This window comes from Notamacropus eugenii, chromosome 1 (genome assembly GCF_028372415.1).
Source record: "Notamacropus eugenii isolate mMacEug1 chromosome 1, mMacEug1.pri_v2, whole genome shotgun sequence".
Lineage (NCBI taxonomy): Eukaryota > Metazoa > Chordata > Mammalia > Diprotodontia > Macropodidae > Notamacropus > Notamacropus eugenii.
In genome coordinates, this window is record NC_092872.1 from 430,044,430 (window position 1) to 430,064,043 (window position 19,614).

Here is a 19,614-nt window from a genome sequence, read left to right on the forward strand (position 1 = left end):
CAATATACGTTGCCATATTGATCTTCCTGATATGTTGCTTGGATCATTTTGTACCCCCACCCCCTCAAAATTCTTCAGTGGCTCCCTATTGCCCCACATGGATAAATTCCTAAACCTGAACAGCCTCTCAAACATTGCTTTGTATCCCTCTCCTCCCTCCCCTCTAAACTCCAGCCATTGTGTAGTGATTGGAACAAGGCTTCCAGTCTTATCATTAGTTGACCTTCATTGCTCTTTTAGGAGTAGATAAACATTCAAAGGCCTGATTAGGACTAAGGCTAGAACTATGGTTTAGACTAGAGGAAAACAACTCCAGAATTGTACACAACCTCAGCATTTCAGTGAGGAGTATCTACAATGTGTCCTTGAACCTATCAGGCTGGGACAGGTGAGCCAAGGATTCACTAATGACTAGGGATTTGGAGTCTTCTTTCCTCTTATGGCTTCTGTACCTACTCTTCTAATTCAAGTACCTTCCCCTTCTCCATATTTCCACATCCTCCTGGGCCCACTTTTTCCACACTGTTCATCTCGTGAGACCCTTTGCAATGGTTCAAATGAGGGATTTTAAGTTTGGGGAAAGCAGTGTCTGTTGCTGAAAGGAGAAGACAGATAAAGAGACACAAAGAAAGAATTGCCCTCTAAAGAGAGCTGCCCCATAATGAAACCCACCTCCACCTAGATTTTTCCATAGCTCATGTGATCTGGTTGTATGGTAAATATCTAAGGAGTCGGAGAACCTAAATAGCTTGGATCCAAAAGGAACTTAGAGCAAGGAACACAGAATATTAGATCTGAAAGGAAAATTAGAACATAAAATGTTAGAGCTAGAAGAAATGCTAGTACTAGAACAGACCTTCACACAATTACAAAATCCCTATCTCTCAATAGATAGATGGTCAAAGGTATGAATAGGTAACTTTCAAAAGAGATGCAATCTAGCACAAATTAAAACAACTCTGAGGTTTGCCTTATACCCACAAGTTTGGCAAAGATTATGCAAGTGGGAAGTAATAAAATGTTAGAGGTGCCATAGAAAGAAAGGTATTCCCTTTCGGGAGAGCTGTGAATTGGTCCAGCCATTCTAGAAATACTTTGGAATGAGGTAAGGAAATCCATTGCACCGTGTATAATCTCTGACCCAACAGTACCACTAAAGGATACCTGTTAAGAAAAAGTCAAAGATATAGGGAAAGATCCCATATGTATAAAAAAATTGTAGCATTTTTTGTGGTAGCAAAAACCTAAAAACTAAGTAGGTGCCTGTCATCTGAGAACTGACTGAACAAGCTGTGTTTTATGAATATGATGTAATATTAGACTATATAATTACTCCATAAGAAATAAGTGTAAATTATTCAGAGAAACTTGAGGAGATGGTGAAGAATGATGTAAAGAGAAGCAAGATATCAATTTGTGCAACGATTACAGTAATGTAAAAGCAACAGTCTTGACTCCACTGGACTGGCAGAGAAATAAGCCTTCCTCCTACTGGTACTTCTGTGTTACAAGAGATGCTCTTATTGAGGAGGCTGGGTTGGGGAAATGAGAACTTTTTAAAGTAACAGTGAAATTTTTTTCAAAAGAATTATGGAATCACTGAGTTGGAAGGAGCCACCACAGTCACTTAGTCTAACCTTGACCAAATCAGAAATCTATTTCTCAAAAGCTCTGACAATAGTCATCCAGCATCTTCTTGAAGATGTCTGGTGATAATATCTGAGGAGTTCCGTTATACTTTTGGACAATTCTTGTTAAAAAGAGTTTTCTTCCATCTGCTCATACTTGTTCTCTCATGTCTTTGTGACCTCACATGGTTTTCTTGGCAAAAATATTGGTGGTTTGCCATTTCCTTCTCCAGTGAATTAAGGCAAACAGAAATTAAGTGACTCACCCAGGGTCATACCGCTAGTGCGTTTCTGAGGCAGGATTTGAACTCAGATCTTCCTGACTCCAGGACCAGCACTCCATTCACTGAGTCACCTGGCTGCCTCCTTTCTTCCGTCCACCTCCCTACAATTTCCATCCAGTGTTCCTAACTCTGCCCTGTAGGGCTTCTGCTTCATGACAACCCTTGAGCTATTTGAAAGCAGCTATCAGCTCTGCCTCGAATCTTCTCTTCTCCGAATGAAACATCCCAAGTATTTCCAGTCAATCATTTTATAACACAATCCCTAGCACTCTCACCATTCTGGTCACTGGATGTACTCCAGTTTCTCAAAGTCCTTCTTAAAATGTGATGACCTGATATGGCAGTGCTAGTAGAGTCTAGTAGAGTCTGACCAGGGCAAAGAACAGGGGGCTACCATCTCCCTCATTTTCTAAAATCCGATCCCTTAGTTTTACAGAAGAGAAAAGTGAGTCCCAGAAAGAAGAAGGTCCCATATGAAGGCAGTGGCCAAATCAGAAACAGAGACTAGGTCTTCTGATTCTTGGTCCCATGCTTCAGGTACAGGTTGGGCTAAACTGTGCCCCCTTTTAAAGAACTATTCTTTGTTTCTAGGATTCCTTTTCTTTTTCAAGGTTTTTCTTGATACTCATTTAAAGAGGTTGTCTGATGGAGTGGAAACACCTCCAGAATGAGAGGCAAGAGCCCTGAGTTCTAGGAAACACTCCACTCCTCATTAGCTGTGTGATCTTGGGCAAGAAACTTCTCTTCTCTGAGTCTCAGTTTCCTCCTTTGTAAATAGACATGATTTTATAGATGCTACCATCTCACAGGGCTACCATGAGGAAAATACCTTGTAATCTGCAAAGGATCTAGAAAAACCCAGTGCCTGGACACCTAGCATGAATGTGAGGTTCATGAGCAAGACTCACCTGAAGCCAGTTCATCTTTATCAATCCGTGCAATTGTCCCGACTGTTTCTAGTAGTTCTTGTGATGGAGTCAACAACCCAAAGAATAGGACCACAGAGAGGATGGAGAACATTGTCAGCCTAATACCTGGAAGAGTTAGGAACAGGAATTCTCAGTCTTCTGCACACGCACGCATGCATGTGTGCATGTGCAAACATGCACACACACACACACACACACACACACACACACACACACACACACACACAAGCTTGTCTTGACTCAGCCTCATTCTTAGAGGATGACCAGCCCCTTCCTCTCTAGAGAGCTTATTTTGCAATGGTAAGGAAAAGTGAAAGACGGACAAATTTGGGCATGGTGTGTCTGGAAAAACAACTAATGGCTAGAGTCATCTAGAGTAGAATGGCTTCTGTGCGAGATAGTGGAGTCCTCCGTACTAGAGATACAGCCAAAGGCTGGGATGCCCCTTCTCAGAAAAGTTGGGGGACAAATTCTTGTTTAGGTTGGACTAGATGACTTCTGAGGTTCTGTGTATGATTCTGTGATGCTGCATTTTTTAACAAGACACAGTAGTCCTCCCCCTCATCAATTTATCTCTTCCCTGAAGCCTTTCCAGTTTAATTTGCCACTCCCTCACTTTCCCACCCAATTTGGTTTCTTCCATCACAATAGCAAAAGGTTTAAAGCTGGACGTCATCTTAGGCACCACCAAGTCTGGCCTCCTTAAGTGAGGAAACTAAGGTCCAAAGAGCTTCACCTCTTTGATGATGATGATGATGACTAGTATTTATATGACACTTTAAAATTTGCAAAAACTTTAAAAATACCATCAACAACCCTGGGAGGTAGGTACTATTATTATCCCATTTTACAGATGAGGGAACTGATGCAGACAAAGGGTAGGTGACTTGCCCAGCATCACCCAGCTAATAGGTTATCTGAGACTGGATTTGAATTCAGATCTCCCTGAATGCAGGTCCAACATTCTATCTACTGTATTGCTAAAAGTCATACAGGTAGACTGAACTGAGATTTCAGGCCAGGTCCTCTGACTCCAACTCTAAGCCTCTTGTCTTTGTAAGCTCAAGGTAGGTGTTTTTAGCCCCACAAGTATCTGTTTATATTGTTTCATATTCACTTCACAAGTGGGATGGCCTAATCACCAAGTTCACTTTGGACCTTAAGATATGTGAAGGCAGACAGCGTGTATTCTCTCTCTTCTGTTTGCCTCCATAGAACTTAGTAGAAGGCTGATAACATAAGAGACTGAGTTTTAACTGAGGGACCAAATATCCATCACTACCAAAGAGCAGAGTGAGATTGGATATATAAAGAGACATATCCAAAGGACCTAACTTCACCCCAATACCAGCACCAAGAAAAAGCCGCTGTCTCTTCTATACCTTACACATTCAAGTTCTCTGTAACCTAAGGTCCCCAAGTGGCCAAGGATGCTTGGCATGACTCCAAGCAGCCTTATTCAATCTGGACAAACAAAGCATTACAGTGAGAAAAATACAGTCCTGAGAGCCTGGAAACCTGCATCTGATCCCAGATCTGCCACTGACTCTCCATAGGATCTCAGATGAATCACTCTCATTGGGCTTCAGTTTCCCCCTCTATCAAACAAGAGATTTGGTGACATTTCTGTCTAAAGTCTAATCTGACTCAGCAGAGGGATTATATGAGAGCAATGAATATTGAATTTATCTTGGAAAAATGTAAGGAATAGTTGATGGGCAGGTGGCAATGCAATAATACATACCACTATTATTCTTTTAGGTTGCTAGAAAGTTTTAGGTTGCAACAGTTCTGTGGACAAATATTATTATCCCCACTTTACAGAGGATGCTTAGATGGGACAAGGTGACTTGTACAAGGTCACGTAACTAGAACGTATCGGAACAGGGACTAGAAATTAGGTATTTTGATACCAAGACCAACATTATTTCCACTCAATTAATAAACATTTATTAAGCAACTACTGTGTGTTAGATATTGTGCTAGGGATGGAAATATACATGAAAAAAATAAAACAATCTCTAATCTCACTGCTCCCTCTGAGATATATTATAGAGGAGACATTCTCTAGTCTAAAGTCCTTTCACATGCTGACATTATAGGTCCTAAAAATCCTTCCAGCTCTGACATTCTATGTTGTAAGATCCACTTCAGCTCTGATATTATGTGATCTAAGATCACTCCTAGTTGTGACATCCTATATGTTCTAAGGTCCCTCATAGCACTGATATTCTATGTCCAATGTTCTAAGATCCTGTCCAACTCTGATATTACACTCTATGTTCTAAGGCAGGGGTGGGGAATCTACAGCCTCAAGGCTACATGTGGCCCTCTAGGTCCTCAAGAGTGGCCCTTTGACGGAATCCAAACTTCAAAGAATGTCCCATATGACTTTATCCATCTATCCATTATCTATTCCTTTAATTTCTCCAAGAGAAACCCAGCATTTAGCACTTTGGGCTAGTCCCTATGCTGCACCTGTTAAATTAGATAAAAAGCAGATATGTCCCATTGTACAGATGAGGAAACTGAGGGCACAGGGATGTGAACTCTTGTGAAATCAAAAGAAGGAAAAGGGGGAGTTGGAAGCATTATATTTCTTGTCCAGAAATCAACCTAAATCCATATAGATACAAGCTCAGGAAAGCAGGAGGAGATACTAGCTCATAAACGGTGGTGAGGGGCTATAGTAGCAGTAGTCAGGGAAATGAGGATTAATTTCATTCTGACTCATGGACCACTTCACAATACAACACAAGGTTTTTTTCTGCTGCTGAACCAGAGAGACAGTTAAGTAACTCTAATGACATTTTCATCACTTACTTGTGGAAGTCCCTCCTCCTCTCTGAGCATCATGTCTAAAATGGTAACAGCAATGGCTCTCCTCCATTACCACATAAAATCTACAGGGATATAATAAAGTAGCAGCATCTCACTTTTCTCCCATAGTTCTCAAAACATTTAGGGATTACTATTTAAACTAGTACAGCGTAAAATCATTAGGTTTGGAATCAGGAGGCATGAGCTACAAATGAGACCTCAGTCTCTTCATGTTCAAAATGGGGGTAGAATGGTCTCCAAGGTCCCTGTCTGCCTCTGTATCCTATAATCTATTTTCATCCCTGTTTTACAGAGCAGGGAGAAGAAGCTCAGAAGGATGACATGTTCAGAAGAGGGCTCCATCCTAGGTTCCCAGAGGAAATAGGACAGCAAGTCAGAGAGATAACATGGTAGGGAGAAAAGAGCACTGGATTTGAAGTTAAAAGATGTATGTTTGAATCTTGAATCTGCAATTTTACTATTTGTGTGGCGTTAGGAAAGTCATTTTCCCCTGTATGAACCTCAGTTTCCCCCTCTACATACTATGAAAGTGTTGAGCTAGATTATCAGAGATCAGAGATTTAGAGCCGAGAGGGACTCTTAAAGGTTATCTAGTCTGATTTCTTCATTTTGCAAATGAGGAAACTGAAGCCAAGAGAGATTATTTTTCCCAAATTCACAAAGATACTAGACAACAGATAGGATCTGAATCTAGGCTCCCTGAATCCAAAGTATGTATTGCTTCCACTGCACCAAGATGCTGCACCTCTCTATAGTGTCTTCCAGCTCAATAACGCTTATGATCCTCAATTTTAATTTCTGAGGAAACCCTATAGGATGTACTTTATTGTCTTACCCGCTACCTGTAGTGGGTGAGTCGAGAGGCCCTTCCTGGATACCCGCTTGCTCAGTTCCTCCTAGGGGACTGGGGTGACAGGCTTTTTATTTGAACTAACAGCTCTAGAAATGGGGAAGATACAAAAGGATGGGGATAGCCAAGAAACCCATCAGGGTGTCAACAGTAAATTGTGGTTTTGCTATTGACCCAGGCTAAGCCTTCCTTCTGGGAGAGAAAGTGTAAGCCAACAATTGAGTAATGCAAAGGGGATCGGTTGCCCTATGGGTCTGAGCCAAATGCTATGAGATTCTTGGAAAAGGTAATGGCTCATGGAGGGGATGCTAGAAAAATGAGCCCCTGGCTCCAGGAATCAGCTCTAGTAAAGTTAGTACTTTGCCATTGGTGGAACATGTTGCCACCCTTTGACTGGTCACATTTCAATCCCAAAGCAGTGTGGTATAATGGAAAGATTAGTGGAGTTGGAATTAGAAGACCTGAGTTTGCATCCCAGCTCTGACAGTTAATATCTATGTCACCATGAGCAAGTCATTTTTTCTCTCTGGGTCTCAGTTTCCTCATCTACAAAGTAGAAATGATAATATTTATACTACTTACCACCCAGGACTGTGGTGAGAGAGATTTTCTGTAAACCTTAAGGCACTCAAGAAAGTAGTTCTTGTCATTATCAGGCAAAGATTTTGCCAAAGATGGTAGAAAAGAGGAGAAGACCTCAGGGAAGGAACTAGCAGGGGAGTCATAGAGGAGAGAACCCTCTGAGTGGCCATTTAGGAGCCTGGTTGATGAGAAGAGACATGCCATGCAATGGAATGTAAAGACCAGATGAGGATCCTGAAATCTTAGGTTCTAAGCCCTGTTCTACCACCCACCATACAACTGTGCATAAATTAATTGCCCCTTTCCAGGCACCGGTTTCTATCCCATACTCAGTAGGGTGTAATGGAAAGAGTGCTAAGCTTGGAGTCAGAAGGCCTTCTTTTTAAGTCCTTGTTCTTAGATTAAAGTACCTATCTACCTCAGGTAAGTCATTTTCACTTTCTGGACCTCAGCTTTGTCATCTATAAAATGGGAGCATTAATAATTTTACTAGCCAGGTACCTCACAGGACTGTCATAAGAACAGTGATTCACAAATTATAAAGTACTATAGAAATCTGTTCTTTTTTTAAGATCTCCATGTACCATATATTTATAACAGCACTTTTTGGAGGAGAAAAGAACTGGAATTAAGGTAGAGAGTCCATCACTTTGAGAATAACCAAACAAATTCCATTAGCTGAATGCAATGAAATATTGTTCTGCTATGAGAAACTATGAATGTGATATACACAATGAGACATAAGAAGAAATATGAAAATATGTAAAGTAGCATGAAGAGGTTCTCAAACTTATTTGGTCTATTGTCCCCTTTTCAAAAAAAATACTCAGCACCCCTCTGGAAATCTACTTTCTTTAATCATTTGACTTTTTTTAAAATTTGCATCATTTCAAAAACATATTGCCCCCCTGGATCATTCCACTGCCCCCCAGGGGGTAGTATCATCCACTTTGGAAACTTAGAAAGGGGATTAGTGGATAGAATGCTGGACCTGAAATCTGGAAGTTCTGAGTTCAAATTAGTCATCAAATACTTAACTGTGTGATCCTGAAAAAGTCCCTTAAACTCTGCCTCAGTTTCTGCAACTGTAAAATGGGATAATAATGGCACCCACATCCCAGGGTTGTTGTGAGAATCAAGTGAGATGATATTTGTAAAAGAGCTTAGCAGAGTCCTCTGCACATAGTAGGTTCTTAATCCATCCAAGTAAGAAGAATCAGGAAAACAATTGTGACAATGGAAATGGAAATAATAACAAAACAATGAAATTGAAGGTCCACAAGTTATAATAGCTAAGGATGTTCCCAAAGAAGATATTTGAGGATGCACTTTCTTCCCTTCTTGGCAGAGGGGAGGACTATGAGTATATGACAGCACATACAAAGACAAACATTTTCAATATGTTTATTTTGCTGAACTGCTTCTTTATTTTTTGTTGATAAGTTTTGGCTTTCTGTGAGTGGGAGAAAGGGAGGAAAAAACTGGGAAATGCTGGTGATGGAAAAACAAAATTTATCAATAATAATATATTTTTAAATGTAATCTATTACTGTTATCCATTCATCAAACAAATACTAAGCATCTGTCATCAAGGGTTAGCTTAGACCTACACAACACACCGCCCTGGGCTATTTGAGGACAAAGGACATAGGATGATCTCCCCAAAATGTAGAAGATGTAAAAGAGAGTAAAGATGTAATGAGTGCTTTGTCCATGCCTCACTTGACTGGCCTTCCACTAGTCACTACTGTGCCAGAAATGTAACTTGGCTGGTGGGTTGCCACTGAGCACTCTCTTCTGTTTGTCACGTGACCCAGGTAACCAACCATCGTCAGTCTGTCTGTATTCTGAGAAGAGCTTGAATCTTATCTTTTCTGCTGTTTTCTGTCATTACTGGCATTGAACAGGAACAAAGTGAGTGCAGCCATGCACCAATGCAGTTAATGCTCATTATAGCATCGTAGATAAGTGGCAACATTCCCCTCCCTTGCTGCATGGCCATCCTCTAAATTACTTGAGTATCTGGTGCTCTCTCCAAGGTCAGACACTCAGTTCAGTATTTCTTTGTGTATGAACAGTTTCTATGGAGATTTTTTTAGTTCTAACATCAAAGTTTTGGGGATGACTTTGTGAAATGGGTGATAAAAAGAAACAGAATATTGAATCAGAACCTAGAGTGTTTAATCCAGAGTGGACAAATACTCATTCACTTGCATGAGAGACAAAATATTGTGCCTTGTTTGCCAAGAAGAAATAGTCATTCCAAAGGAATACAATTCTTGTCATCATTTTGAATCAAAACATCCTGACTTAAGTAAATCGGACACCCATTAAAAACAAGTTAAAACATCCAAATTGTTGAAAAATCCCAGAGGGGAACAATGTTTTTCTTTAAAAAGTAAACTCAGAAAATGAGGCGACTACTAAAGTTACTTTTCAGATTTCTAAAGAAATTGATTTCAAACATGATTCCAGGGTACAGTAAACTAATTGCTGACAAGTGTAATAGGTCTCATTAACTAAATGTCAGACTGTGAGGCAAGGTGAATGGTAAGATGAAAAGGCACAGAATGCCATGGAGTATGGCAGCACCACTAAGTAGTCAAGGGGAAACTATAACTGTGTGACTCTAGACAGTACTTAACCCCATTTGCCTCAGTTTCCTCAGCTGAAAAATGAACAAAAGAACGAAATGGCAAACTGCTTCAGTGTCTTTGCCAAGACAACCCCAAATGGGGTCACAAAGAGTCAAAAACAATGGAAACAACTCAACAACATAATAAGGTGATAAGAATAAATGTTGTGTGAGTCCCTCCCAGCCCTGAGAGTCTAGATGTTCTGCCCTGGTCAGACTCCCATCTGCATATTTTGCTCTGAGAACCACATGATAGGAGGCCTTATGTTAAGTGTATTAGGCTCCTAGGTGGGACATTGGAGAGAGCTCTGTACCTTGAGTCAGGAAGACTTGAGTTCAAATTCAACTTCAGATGCTTATTAGCTCTGTAACCCTGGGTCACTGAAACTCTATCTGCCTTGACTGGCTCATCTGGAAAAAGGATTTAATAATAATGATAATAATATATTATATCATATTATATATTACATATAATATCATATAATGTATAATAATAATAACACACTTTCTGCTCAGGGCTGTTGTAAAGTGCTGTACAAACCTTAAAGCACTACATGAATGCGTGCCATTGCTCTTATTGCTGTTAAATGTTTGCTGTGGCCAGACAGAGTGACCAGGCCAGGGAGGGGGCTGAAGACTGAAAAGATGAATGTAAGCTCCTTGAGGACCAGCACTATTGCATTTCTATCTTTATATCCCTCCCATCTAGCACAGCACCTGGCACAGAGTGGCACTCCATAAATGCCTGTTGATTGATGGACTGAATGATGATGCAGGCCAGTTACCAACTTAACCTGTTGCTTTGTCTGTGCTGCTGAAAATTCCAAATCTGACTGCCACACCACATAAGAATCAATTGGCTAATACATGACTTCATTTGTATAATGGGTAGTGTATGTATATTATATATATATATATATATGCATATATATATATATATATATATATATATACATATACGTATGTATGTGTAATGGGTATTGTATTCATTGCCTTCTCAATTGGTGGGAGAAGAGGGGGAGAAAGGGAGAGAGTTTGGAACTGAAAGGAAAAATAAATGATTTCTTAAAATAATGAAAGGAAGAAACTGAAACTGCCCTGGAAAGGAGAAAACTTAGAGAGGTCCTAATAGCTGTCTTTAAGCATGTGAAGAGCTTTCCTGGGTAATCAATCAATCAACAAGCATTTATTAAGCACCTACTATATACAGGCACTGGAAGAAGTGCTAGGGACAAAGACAATGAATGAAACAACTTCTGCTCTCTCAAGGAGCTTACGTTCTGTAAGAGGAGATATGTTCATTTATAAAGATATACTAAATATACAGAGATTAAAGACAAGTTAGCTATATATGAAGCAGTTAGAGAAAAGAGCTTAATGTAGAAGGAGAGCATTAAGACATATTCTGCCTTTCCCCAGAACTAAGAGCAATGGGGTAGATATTGAAGAAAGATCAGTTCTGCACAGTACAAGGAACATCTTCCCAACAATTAGAGAGCTGTCCAGAGGTGATATTAGCTACCTCTGAAGTAGGGGCTCCTCCACCCCTGGAAGTCTTCGAGAAGAGGCTAGGTCACCCCTTGTCAGGGCTATTTTAGAATGGCCAGATTTTTAAGTTTTAATCAAATGACCTCCAAGATTCCTTTCAACTCTCAAGATTCTTTGATTTTCTATTCCCTTCCTACCCCCAAGTTATTTCTCTTTTGTCATGTAATTACCTTATCACGCTCCACTTTTTCCTTGAAGCCTCCCCTCACGGTCTGGAAAGGAGAGAGATGGCTGTCCTCAACTCCTACAATTTCCTATACTACTCGGCATCTTGTATTTATTGTGTGACCATGGCTGAGTCACCTAACCTCTCTGTGCCTATTTCCTCATCTGTAAAATGGAGGGGTTAGACTCATTGGCCTCCAAAGCCCTCCCAATTCTAAGTCCATAATCCCTCCTAATTAAAAGGTGGTGAAGGGCTCTCATTCATAACTGAGCAATAGTTCAGCCTTGGTGAGGGGAATTCAGCAGAAGACCTCAAGTACCAAAATGACATTCTTAGTGCAAATGGCCTCCCATGCTAATGGCAGATGTAAAACCTTGATGATAAAGCAAGAATTCAAACAACTTCAGGAAGCTTCATGCAGCCATAATTACTGTAATATTCCTGGGAAAGTTGAAGGTAACTCCAGTCCCTATGAGATTTTGTAGATGTTCTGTGCCTGGTTCATTGGCCTATTATAAATTGTTTCAACTGACAATGCTTTTTCCGTTGGTGTGGATGTTTGAAATTTACTCACTGGGGAGTCAATTCAAAATCTCAGGCTCTCAGTCTCTCTTCCCCGCAGTTATTTCCAAGATTAATTAACTATGGGCAGCTAAATGGCACAGTGGATAGAGTGCTAGACCTGGAGTCAGGAAGACTTGCTTTCAAAGCCAGCCTCAAACGCTTATTAGCTGTGTAACCCTGGGCAAGTCACTTAACCTTGTTTGCCTCAGTTTCCTTATCTGTAAAATGAGCTGGAGAAGGAAATGGCAAGCCACTCCAATATCTTTGCCAAGAAAACCCCAAATGGGATCACAAAGGTCAGATGCATCCAAAACGACTGAAAAACAACATAATTAATTGTGTTGCTGAATTCATTTCCTCAGTGCCTTTGGCAATTCAATGGTTCATTTCAATGATTCAGTTTAATACTTCTTCTGACCCTTTGTTCAAAACTCACTTCCTCCAGATTAGTCCCTCTTGGTTAGCCTTGCCAGTAGGACGTAGACTCTGATGGAACGTAATCTTAAAGGAAAGGATTCTATTCAGTCTGTATTCCCAAAACTAAAAACAGTGTCTGGCATAAGTAAGTGTGTAATATATGCTTGTCAAATTAGTTCTAAGTGTTACTCGGTTCTAGGTCACCTTTAGTTCTCCTGTGACTCATAAAAGCCATACTTGGTAGGCCATTGTATTATATCAATAAACCTACAGTGTTACCATCTCTCCCTTCCCCCTCACACTCTACCATGATCTGAGGACTCCTTCAATTCAGAGAAGCATGTTTCCTTTTCCTTCTCCTCATTCACAAAATGACTAGCTCAGTCCACAGTCCATCATCATCTCCCTGTAACTCCATTGTACTCATTGTAGCACTGTAACTCATCGCTCCTAGTTCTCGTCCCCTCGGGATGAACAGAACAAGACTTAACCCTCTTCTACATGACCCTCTTCTGATTCCCAGAATGCCTCCTTGGCTTCTTTCTAAATACCTTGTATTTATTTTGTATTTATTCTCTGCATAATTATCCTGCCAAGGTTAGCTGATGAGCCAAGCACATTCACCTGCAACCTCAAAAATTCAACTGGAAGGAACCATGAAGATCATTTGGATCCTTGGCTTACTTCCCAAAATTTTCAACTGAGTTGGACATCTGATCATGTGCTCAAGTGAGGACATTGATGTCCAGAAGTGAGTGACTCATCCTTTTCTATTGTCTCTAAAATAAGTAAGGAAATATTCAGAGCACTCGGCTTCTTTTGAGGAGTACCAGTCATATGGTCTGAATGAACTATAACATCAGGTACTAAAAGAAATGGAGGAAGTGATTCCTGAGCCACTGCCAATGATATTTGAAATAATTGGAGAGGCATCCAAAGACTTAAGAAGGATAAATATCTTGATGAATTGTCCATTAGTCCTTTGTTGTCAGAGGACCAATGACATCATAGGTAATATCTTGACTTGCTTGTCAATTGAATTGAAGTGAGGCAGAGTCACACAGAGTCATCAGCCTCACTCTCTCTTCAAGAGCCATCACAGTCCAGTGGCAAGATGAAAATCAGGATGACTAGCAGATCCAGGATGCAGTGGATGACCTTGGCATCTTCAACATCTGATTAAGTTCTAAGTGCTCCACAGCACCTACTTCCCCCGCCTTCATGGCTATTGTAAAAAATTGTTCTCATCTGTCCATCCCACTCAGAGAAAATCTTTACCTGTTTAGAATAGACATTCCTCTATCTCACAGACAGGTTTGAAGTCTTCCAGTTACCCTTAACCTGATTTAACCCATCTGCTGAGACCATTTACTGTGGTGTGGCCATTGTGCATGCAACATCTTCTGGGAATCATAGGTGAGAGTTGGGTGAATCAGATGGGCACCAAAGGTGGATGAGCAGCCCTCAGAAGGTCTCAGCAAGCCATCACAGCAGAAGTGCTAGTCCTCCTGAACACCCCACACACTCCAGTATGTGCTAGGTAACATATTAAGTGCTTCTCAGACATTATTTGATCCTTATAACAACCCTGTGAGGAAAATGCTGTTATTATCCTCATTTTACAATTGAGGAAACTGAAGCAGACAGAGGTTTAGTGACTTTCTGAAAGTCATTTAGCTAATAAGTGTCTGGGGTATGATTTGAACTCAGGTCTTCCTGACTGCAGGCTCAGTGCTCTATCCACAAAGTCACTTTCTTTTTAAACATGTTTTTGCCATCTGATTGTTCATCCTTGGTTTTCATAGAAGACCAATGACATCACAGGGTGACATCTTGACTTGGATGTAAATTCAATTTAAGTGAGACAGAGTGGCAAAGTTATCAGCCTCATTCTCTCCTCCAAAGTCTTTAAAGTCTAGTGGCAAGACAGGAGTCAAGACAATTGATGATGGCCCAAGATGCAGTGGGTGACCTTGGTGTCTTCAATATCTGCCAAGCTCCAGGTGCTCTATAGTTCCTGTTTCAGCCACTTCATGGCCACTGGAACAAACTATCCTAATCTTCCTGTTCTGCCAGGGGAGGTCTTCACATGCTTGGGGCAGACAACTCGCTACCTTACTGATATATTTGAGGCCTCTCAGTGAACTCTCAACCTGGTTTAGTCCATCTGCTGAGGTTTACCAGGGTGTAGCTACTCCAAATGCTACAGCTTCTTGGAGTCGCAGGTGAGAGTTAAGTGCCAGGTAGACACCAAAAGTGGATGAGCAGCTCTGAAAAGGGCTAACTAAACCCTCACAGCAGAATTGCTGGTCTTTCCTGAATATCCCATACACCCCAAATGTCCTGACACTCAAAAAAGAAAAGATAATTTAGCCTCAAGCCTATAGTCCAATGAACTTGACTTCAATGCCTGAGAAAATTCTGGAACAGATTATGATTAATGAATTAGAAAAAGAAGCAGTCTTTTTAGATGTGGGGGTTCACAGTTGTGGAGCACTGCAAAGAACAAAATATTTTTCCATGTGTTGATTTTGCTGTTTCATCTTCCTCTTTTCCCTTTTAAAAAAATTGTTATAAAAGCTAGCTCTCCGGGAGAGTGAGGAGGAGTGGGATACAGAGAAAAATCTAGACAATGTATAAAAACAAAAGATACAAAAAAATGTTTTAAAAGAAGCAGAAATAACAATGAGCCAGTCTGGTTACATCAAGAACAAGTCATTCCAGCTTAAACTCATTTCCTTTTTTGACAGGTTTACTTGATTAGATTAGGTTAATGAGGTAGGTATAGCTTACCCAAATCTGAGCAAAGTATTTGACAAATCTCATATTATTCTTATGGGAAAAGAGAAAAGAAACAGGCTAGATGATAATAAGGTCACATGAATTTGGAGCTGCTTAAGCCTTTGGATCCAAAGAGTAGTCATTAATGGTTCAATGTCATCTTAGAAGGTGATCTCCATTAGAGGACCCTAGAGATTGGTTCTTAGCCAAGTGCTATTAAACACTTTGGTCAGTCACTGGGATAAAAAGGTGTCATGCTTATAAAATTTGCAGACACAAAGCTGGGAATGATAGCAATGCATTGAATGAGATTCAGGCTCCAAAAATATCTTGGCACTCTAGAATATTGGACTAAATCAAATAAAATGGAATTTAATGGGGATACTTGTAGGCTGACACTAGTGACCAAAAAAATTGCCTTCTCAGGTGCAAGATGGGGGAGGTGTGGCTAGAAAGCAGTCCTTCTGGGAATTTTAATAAATTGCCAAGCTTAAACTTACTGTTTGCTGTTGTTGTTACCATTATAATTATTATATGGGAGAAAATATTATTATTATTTATTATAACATTACATATTACTATATAGAACATATTATATCAAAGTATACATAATATATACATATTATTATATATTATTAATATGTATTAAGTGGGAGAAATAGTTTTATTATATTACATATTATTATATGGAAATATAATATACCTATTATTATATTATTAATATATCATATGGGGAAATAGTATTTTGTCATACTATTACATATTCTGATTATTATTATATGGAAGGGATAAGCTAATGTAAACACAGGCTGCATTAAGAGAGTCATATATGCCAGAGCAACTGCCATAGGATCCTAGTATTTTGAGCTAGAAAGGATCTTAGAAGCTATCTAGTACAACCCACTCATTTTATAGATGAGGAAACTAAGGACCAGAAAAATTAAGTGACTTGCCCAAGGTCACATAAACAGTGAGCAATAGAGTCATTTTATAAATAAGAAAATTGAGGCTTAGAGACATTAAGTAACTTGATCATAATCACATAACTAAGAAATGTGGGAGCTGGGAGTCAAATCTTCTCAGTCTCCTGGCTCCAAGTACAAAGATGTATGTCCATGTCTGTGCATGCTTCCTCCAGCACATAAGACATTCATATGTGTGTACAGTTATATGAATATGTGTAGATGTGTACATATGCATGGATGTATATGTACGCAATGTGTGAATGGGTGTACAAATAGATGGTTGTATCTACGTGGACAGGTAAATACACACACACATATATATATATATGAATGAGGTTTTATACTTGTATTTGGATCTCTTAAAGTGTATGCCTGAGGACAGACCTGTGTCCATATGTGTATTGTATTACACCTATGTATATATACATGTTGATGTGTTTACAGATATGCATTTGCCTTTTGTGTGTTTTTTTGTGTTAAGTCTGTGAATCTCCATATATCAATGTGAGTATGAGCAGGCATGTGTGTGCATGTGTGTGTATGTGTGTGTGTATGTAATGAGTCTGAGGGCTAGGAGTAGGGATGGGTAGATGACCAGACCCAATGAATGGCTGGCCACAGTAGGTGACATTTTTGTGCTTTCGCTCAGACATGGGCCCTTTGCCTATAGACCCAGCTGCATTCCCCTTCTTTCCCTGACTGTCTTGGAATAGCCACCAGGGGAAAATAAGGATCTTGATCACAGTTTGGGGCCAAGAGCCATGATAGTGAAAGCAAAGGGGAGTGAGGGAGAAGTGGATTCAGTTCTCATTAGGAACACAGCTTCTATCATCCCCATTTGGAGGGAGGAGACAAGAATCACCCAGACCCTGAGTTTAATCTTATCCCCTGCAATTCCACTCTGATGTCTTCAACAGGGAAGGCCAGGCTCTATGAAGGAACAATGATACCATTATGAAAAGCTTGGCATTTGGCACAGCAGAGAACAAATCTTCTTGATAAAGCTGGAGCCAGCATTGGGGAAATGCACCAGGGTTAATCCCAAGGAAGCAACTGGATGAATGAAGCCCGACAGCCAGGAAAGCAGAGCCAAAATAAACTCAGTCCTGCCAAAGCAGATGATCCCTTACTCAGATGGCTTAGCCTGAGCACACAAGTGCTGGGTTCAGAACATGAATGTGATGGCCTCACAGAGAGCAGCAGCACCAGCGCAGTGATTTAAAGAGAGCCCTGAGCCTGGGAGTCGGTGATCTTAAGCAAGTCATTACTCGTCTCTGAGCCTCATTTTTCTCTTCTGTTCAGTGGACCAATCACCTTGGCACTACCTACCTCACAGAGCTATTGGAAGGAGAACACCGAAATCTTCAAGGACTATAGTAGTATGTTACTGTCGTTATTGATATTATTACTTTTACTTGGAAAGAGCCTTGACCTGGGAGTCAAGTACTAGTTCTGCCACTTATTCAATGTGACCTTGGACAAATTTCTCTTCCCTCTCTGGGCCTCAGTTTCCTCATTTATAAAGTAAGAGGATTTTACAAGATGGTCTCTAACATACCTTTTTGCTCTGATAGTATATGGTCTACAGTCCCTCTATCTCTGATAGCATGTGTTCCAAGTCCTCTCCAGATCAGAGATCCTATTGTACTCATTCAAGTAGGGGGGTATACAAAGGTAGAGAGAAAGAAAAATAGGAAGCAATACCAGGAGTCCGTTCCGTTTGGAAGAGAAAAGCTCCCAGACTCTGCCCTATTGTCTCTCTGGCCTACAGTAGGGTTTTTGCTGAGCTACCAGAAGAGCAAAACCAAGGCAAAACTTAGCCACTGTTCTCTCCTTTACATCGTGCCAGCTCTATGGAGCCTCAGAGTCCTCATCTGTGACAGGTGTAATAAATCCTGCAGGCCCCACCTCTGTAGATTCATAGGTCCTTAGTGATCATCTACAGCAAAGAGTTCATCTGGTGAAGCCTACAGACCCTTTCATATAATAATGTGGGGTATTTTTTTTTTAATTCAAAACTGAAGAAAATGCTAGATTTCAGCTAAAGGTTAATGTAAATAAAGATGCATTTTTTCATGTCTAAGTTCATGGAAATCTCGCCATAGGTGGGGATAGGGATCCATGATCCCAATTTAATCTAGTCCAACATCCTCATTTTACAGAGAAGGAAAGGGAAATTGTCCAATGTCCAAGGTCAGAAGGCAAATTCAGGTTTTCTAATTCCCAACCCAGGGATTTTCCCATTATACCTCATATATGACTTTTATGAGGATGAAATGAAATTATGGGTGTAAAACAGCACCATGTAACTCCTGGTGCTGATGTTCAAAGCCCTCCATGATTCACCTTCAAGATGAGACCTTTCCGGCCTTATCTCATATTTTTCCCCTTCAGATGTTCAACATTCCAATCAAAATCTAGTCTCCATCTCCATCCTCTTTCTGCCCACTGCCATCTCCGCTAGAGGAGTAGATTCTCCCACCATCTCTACCAGTGGAAGTCCCTACCTCCCTCTCTTTCTTCAAGACCCAAATCAGAAGCCAGAGCCTCACCTTGATCCATTCTGCCCCTCTCAAGCTGGGCCCAGGTAGAAGTGGGACCTCCCTCTTTGACTGTCCCTGGTATCCCTGGGTAGATCTTTTCTTTGCATTTATCTCTCTGTCTACTTTGTATCATGGGTGTCTATGGTGTGAATTCACCCTTTCCCCATCAGACTGTAAGTTCCTCCCCCATAGTATCTGTGTAATTCATTGATATCACCGGGGTCAGTCTCAGGGCCATACACACAACACACATTTAGTCAGCGCTCATCGAATGAATGAATGGACAAATGAATGAATGAACACAGATAGCAGCTATTTTCATTGTTATTATTATTGCTAATAATGATTGAGGATGGTCAACTGGACAGGAAAAATAATGAGTGATCAATGAGGGGACTTTGTAGAAAATTCTCCCTCATGGTGATTGAAGGACAAGGGGGGTTAGACAAAACACCCTCTGCAGTTCCTTGCAGCTGAGAGTCACTATGGGTCTGCCTGCTTTTGACCACATCCAGCTGCAGACTAGAGGGGAAGTGGGAGTGCTGCTGACTTTTGCTTTCTACCACCTCTATCCCTCTCTCTTTGTCCTTCCCTTACCCTGCTTCACTCCCCACCTACCATCACCCCCAATACAAACGCTACCAATCACCCACTGCCAACCCCTGCTGCCCAGTGTCTCATCTTCCAGTGCCACTTGCAGTATATTGGCCTTGGTGCTTGGGTTTAGGTCACATGGGCAGTGTGACTTGCCAAGGGTCACATAGTAGAGGAGTGGCAGAGCTGGACCTAGAACCCAGGTCTCTGAAGTGATCATGTGGAGAGGGGAAGAAAAGCTCATGAGGGTAGATTTACTGCAAGCAAAGATTTCAGTCAGGTTACAG

General features: G+C 40.7%; 1 protein-coding gene across 1 annotated transcript in view; it reads right to left on the minus strand.

Moving 5' to 3' along the window:
• BPIFB3 (BPI fold containing family B member 3) overlaps nt 1-2,940 on the minus strand; it is a 33,079-nt gene extending 30,139 nt beyond the window's left edge. The window contains exon 1 of the mRNA XM_072642717.1: nt 2,821-2,940. Within this exon, the coding sequence (XP_072498818.1) occupies nt 2,821-2,932 (112 nt within the window). The 5' untranslated portion in view covers nt 2,933-2,940. The remainder of the gene's footprint in view (nt 1-2,820) is intronic.
• Nucleotides 2,941-19,614: the final 16,674 nt, after the last annotated feature.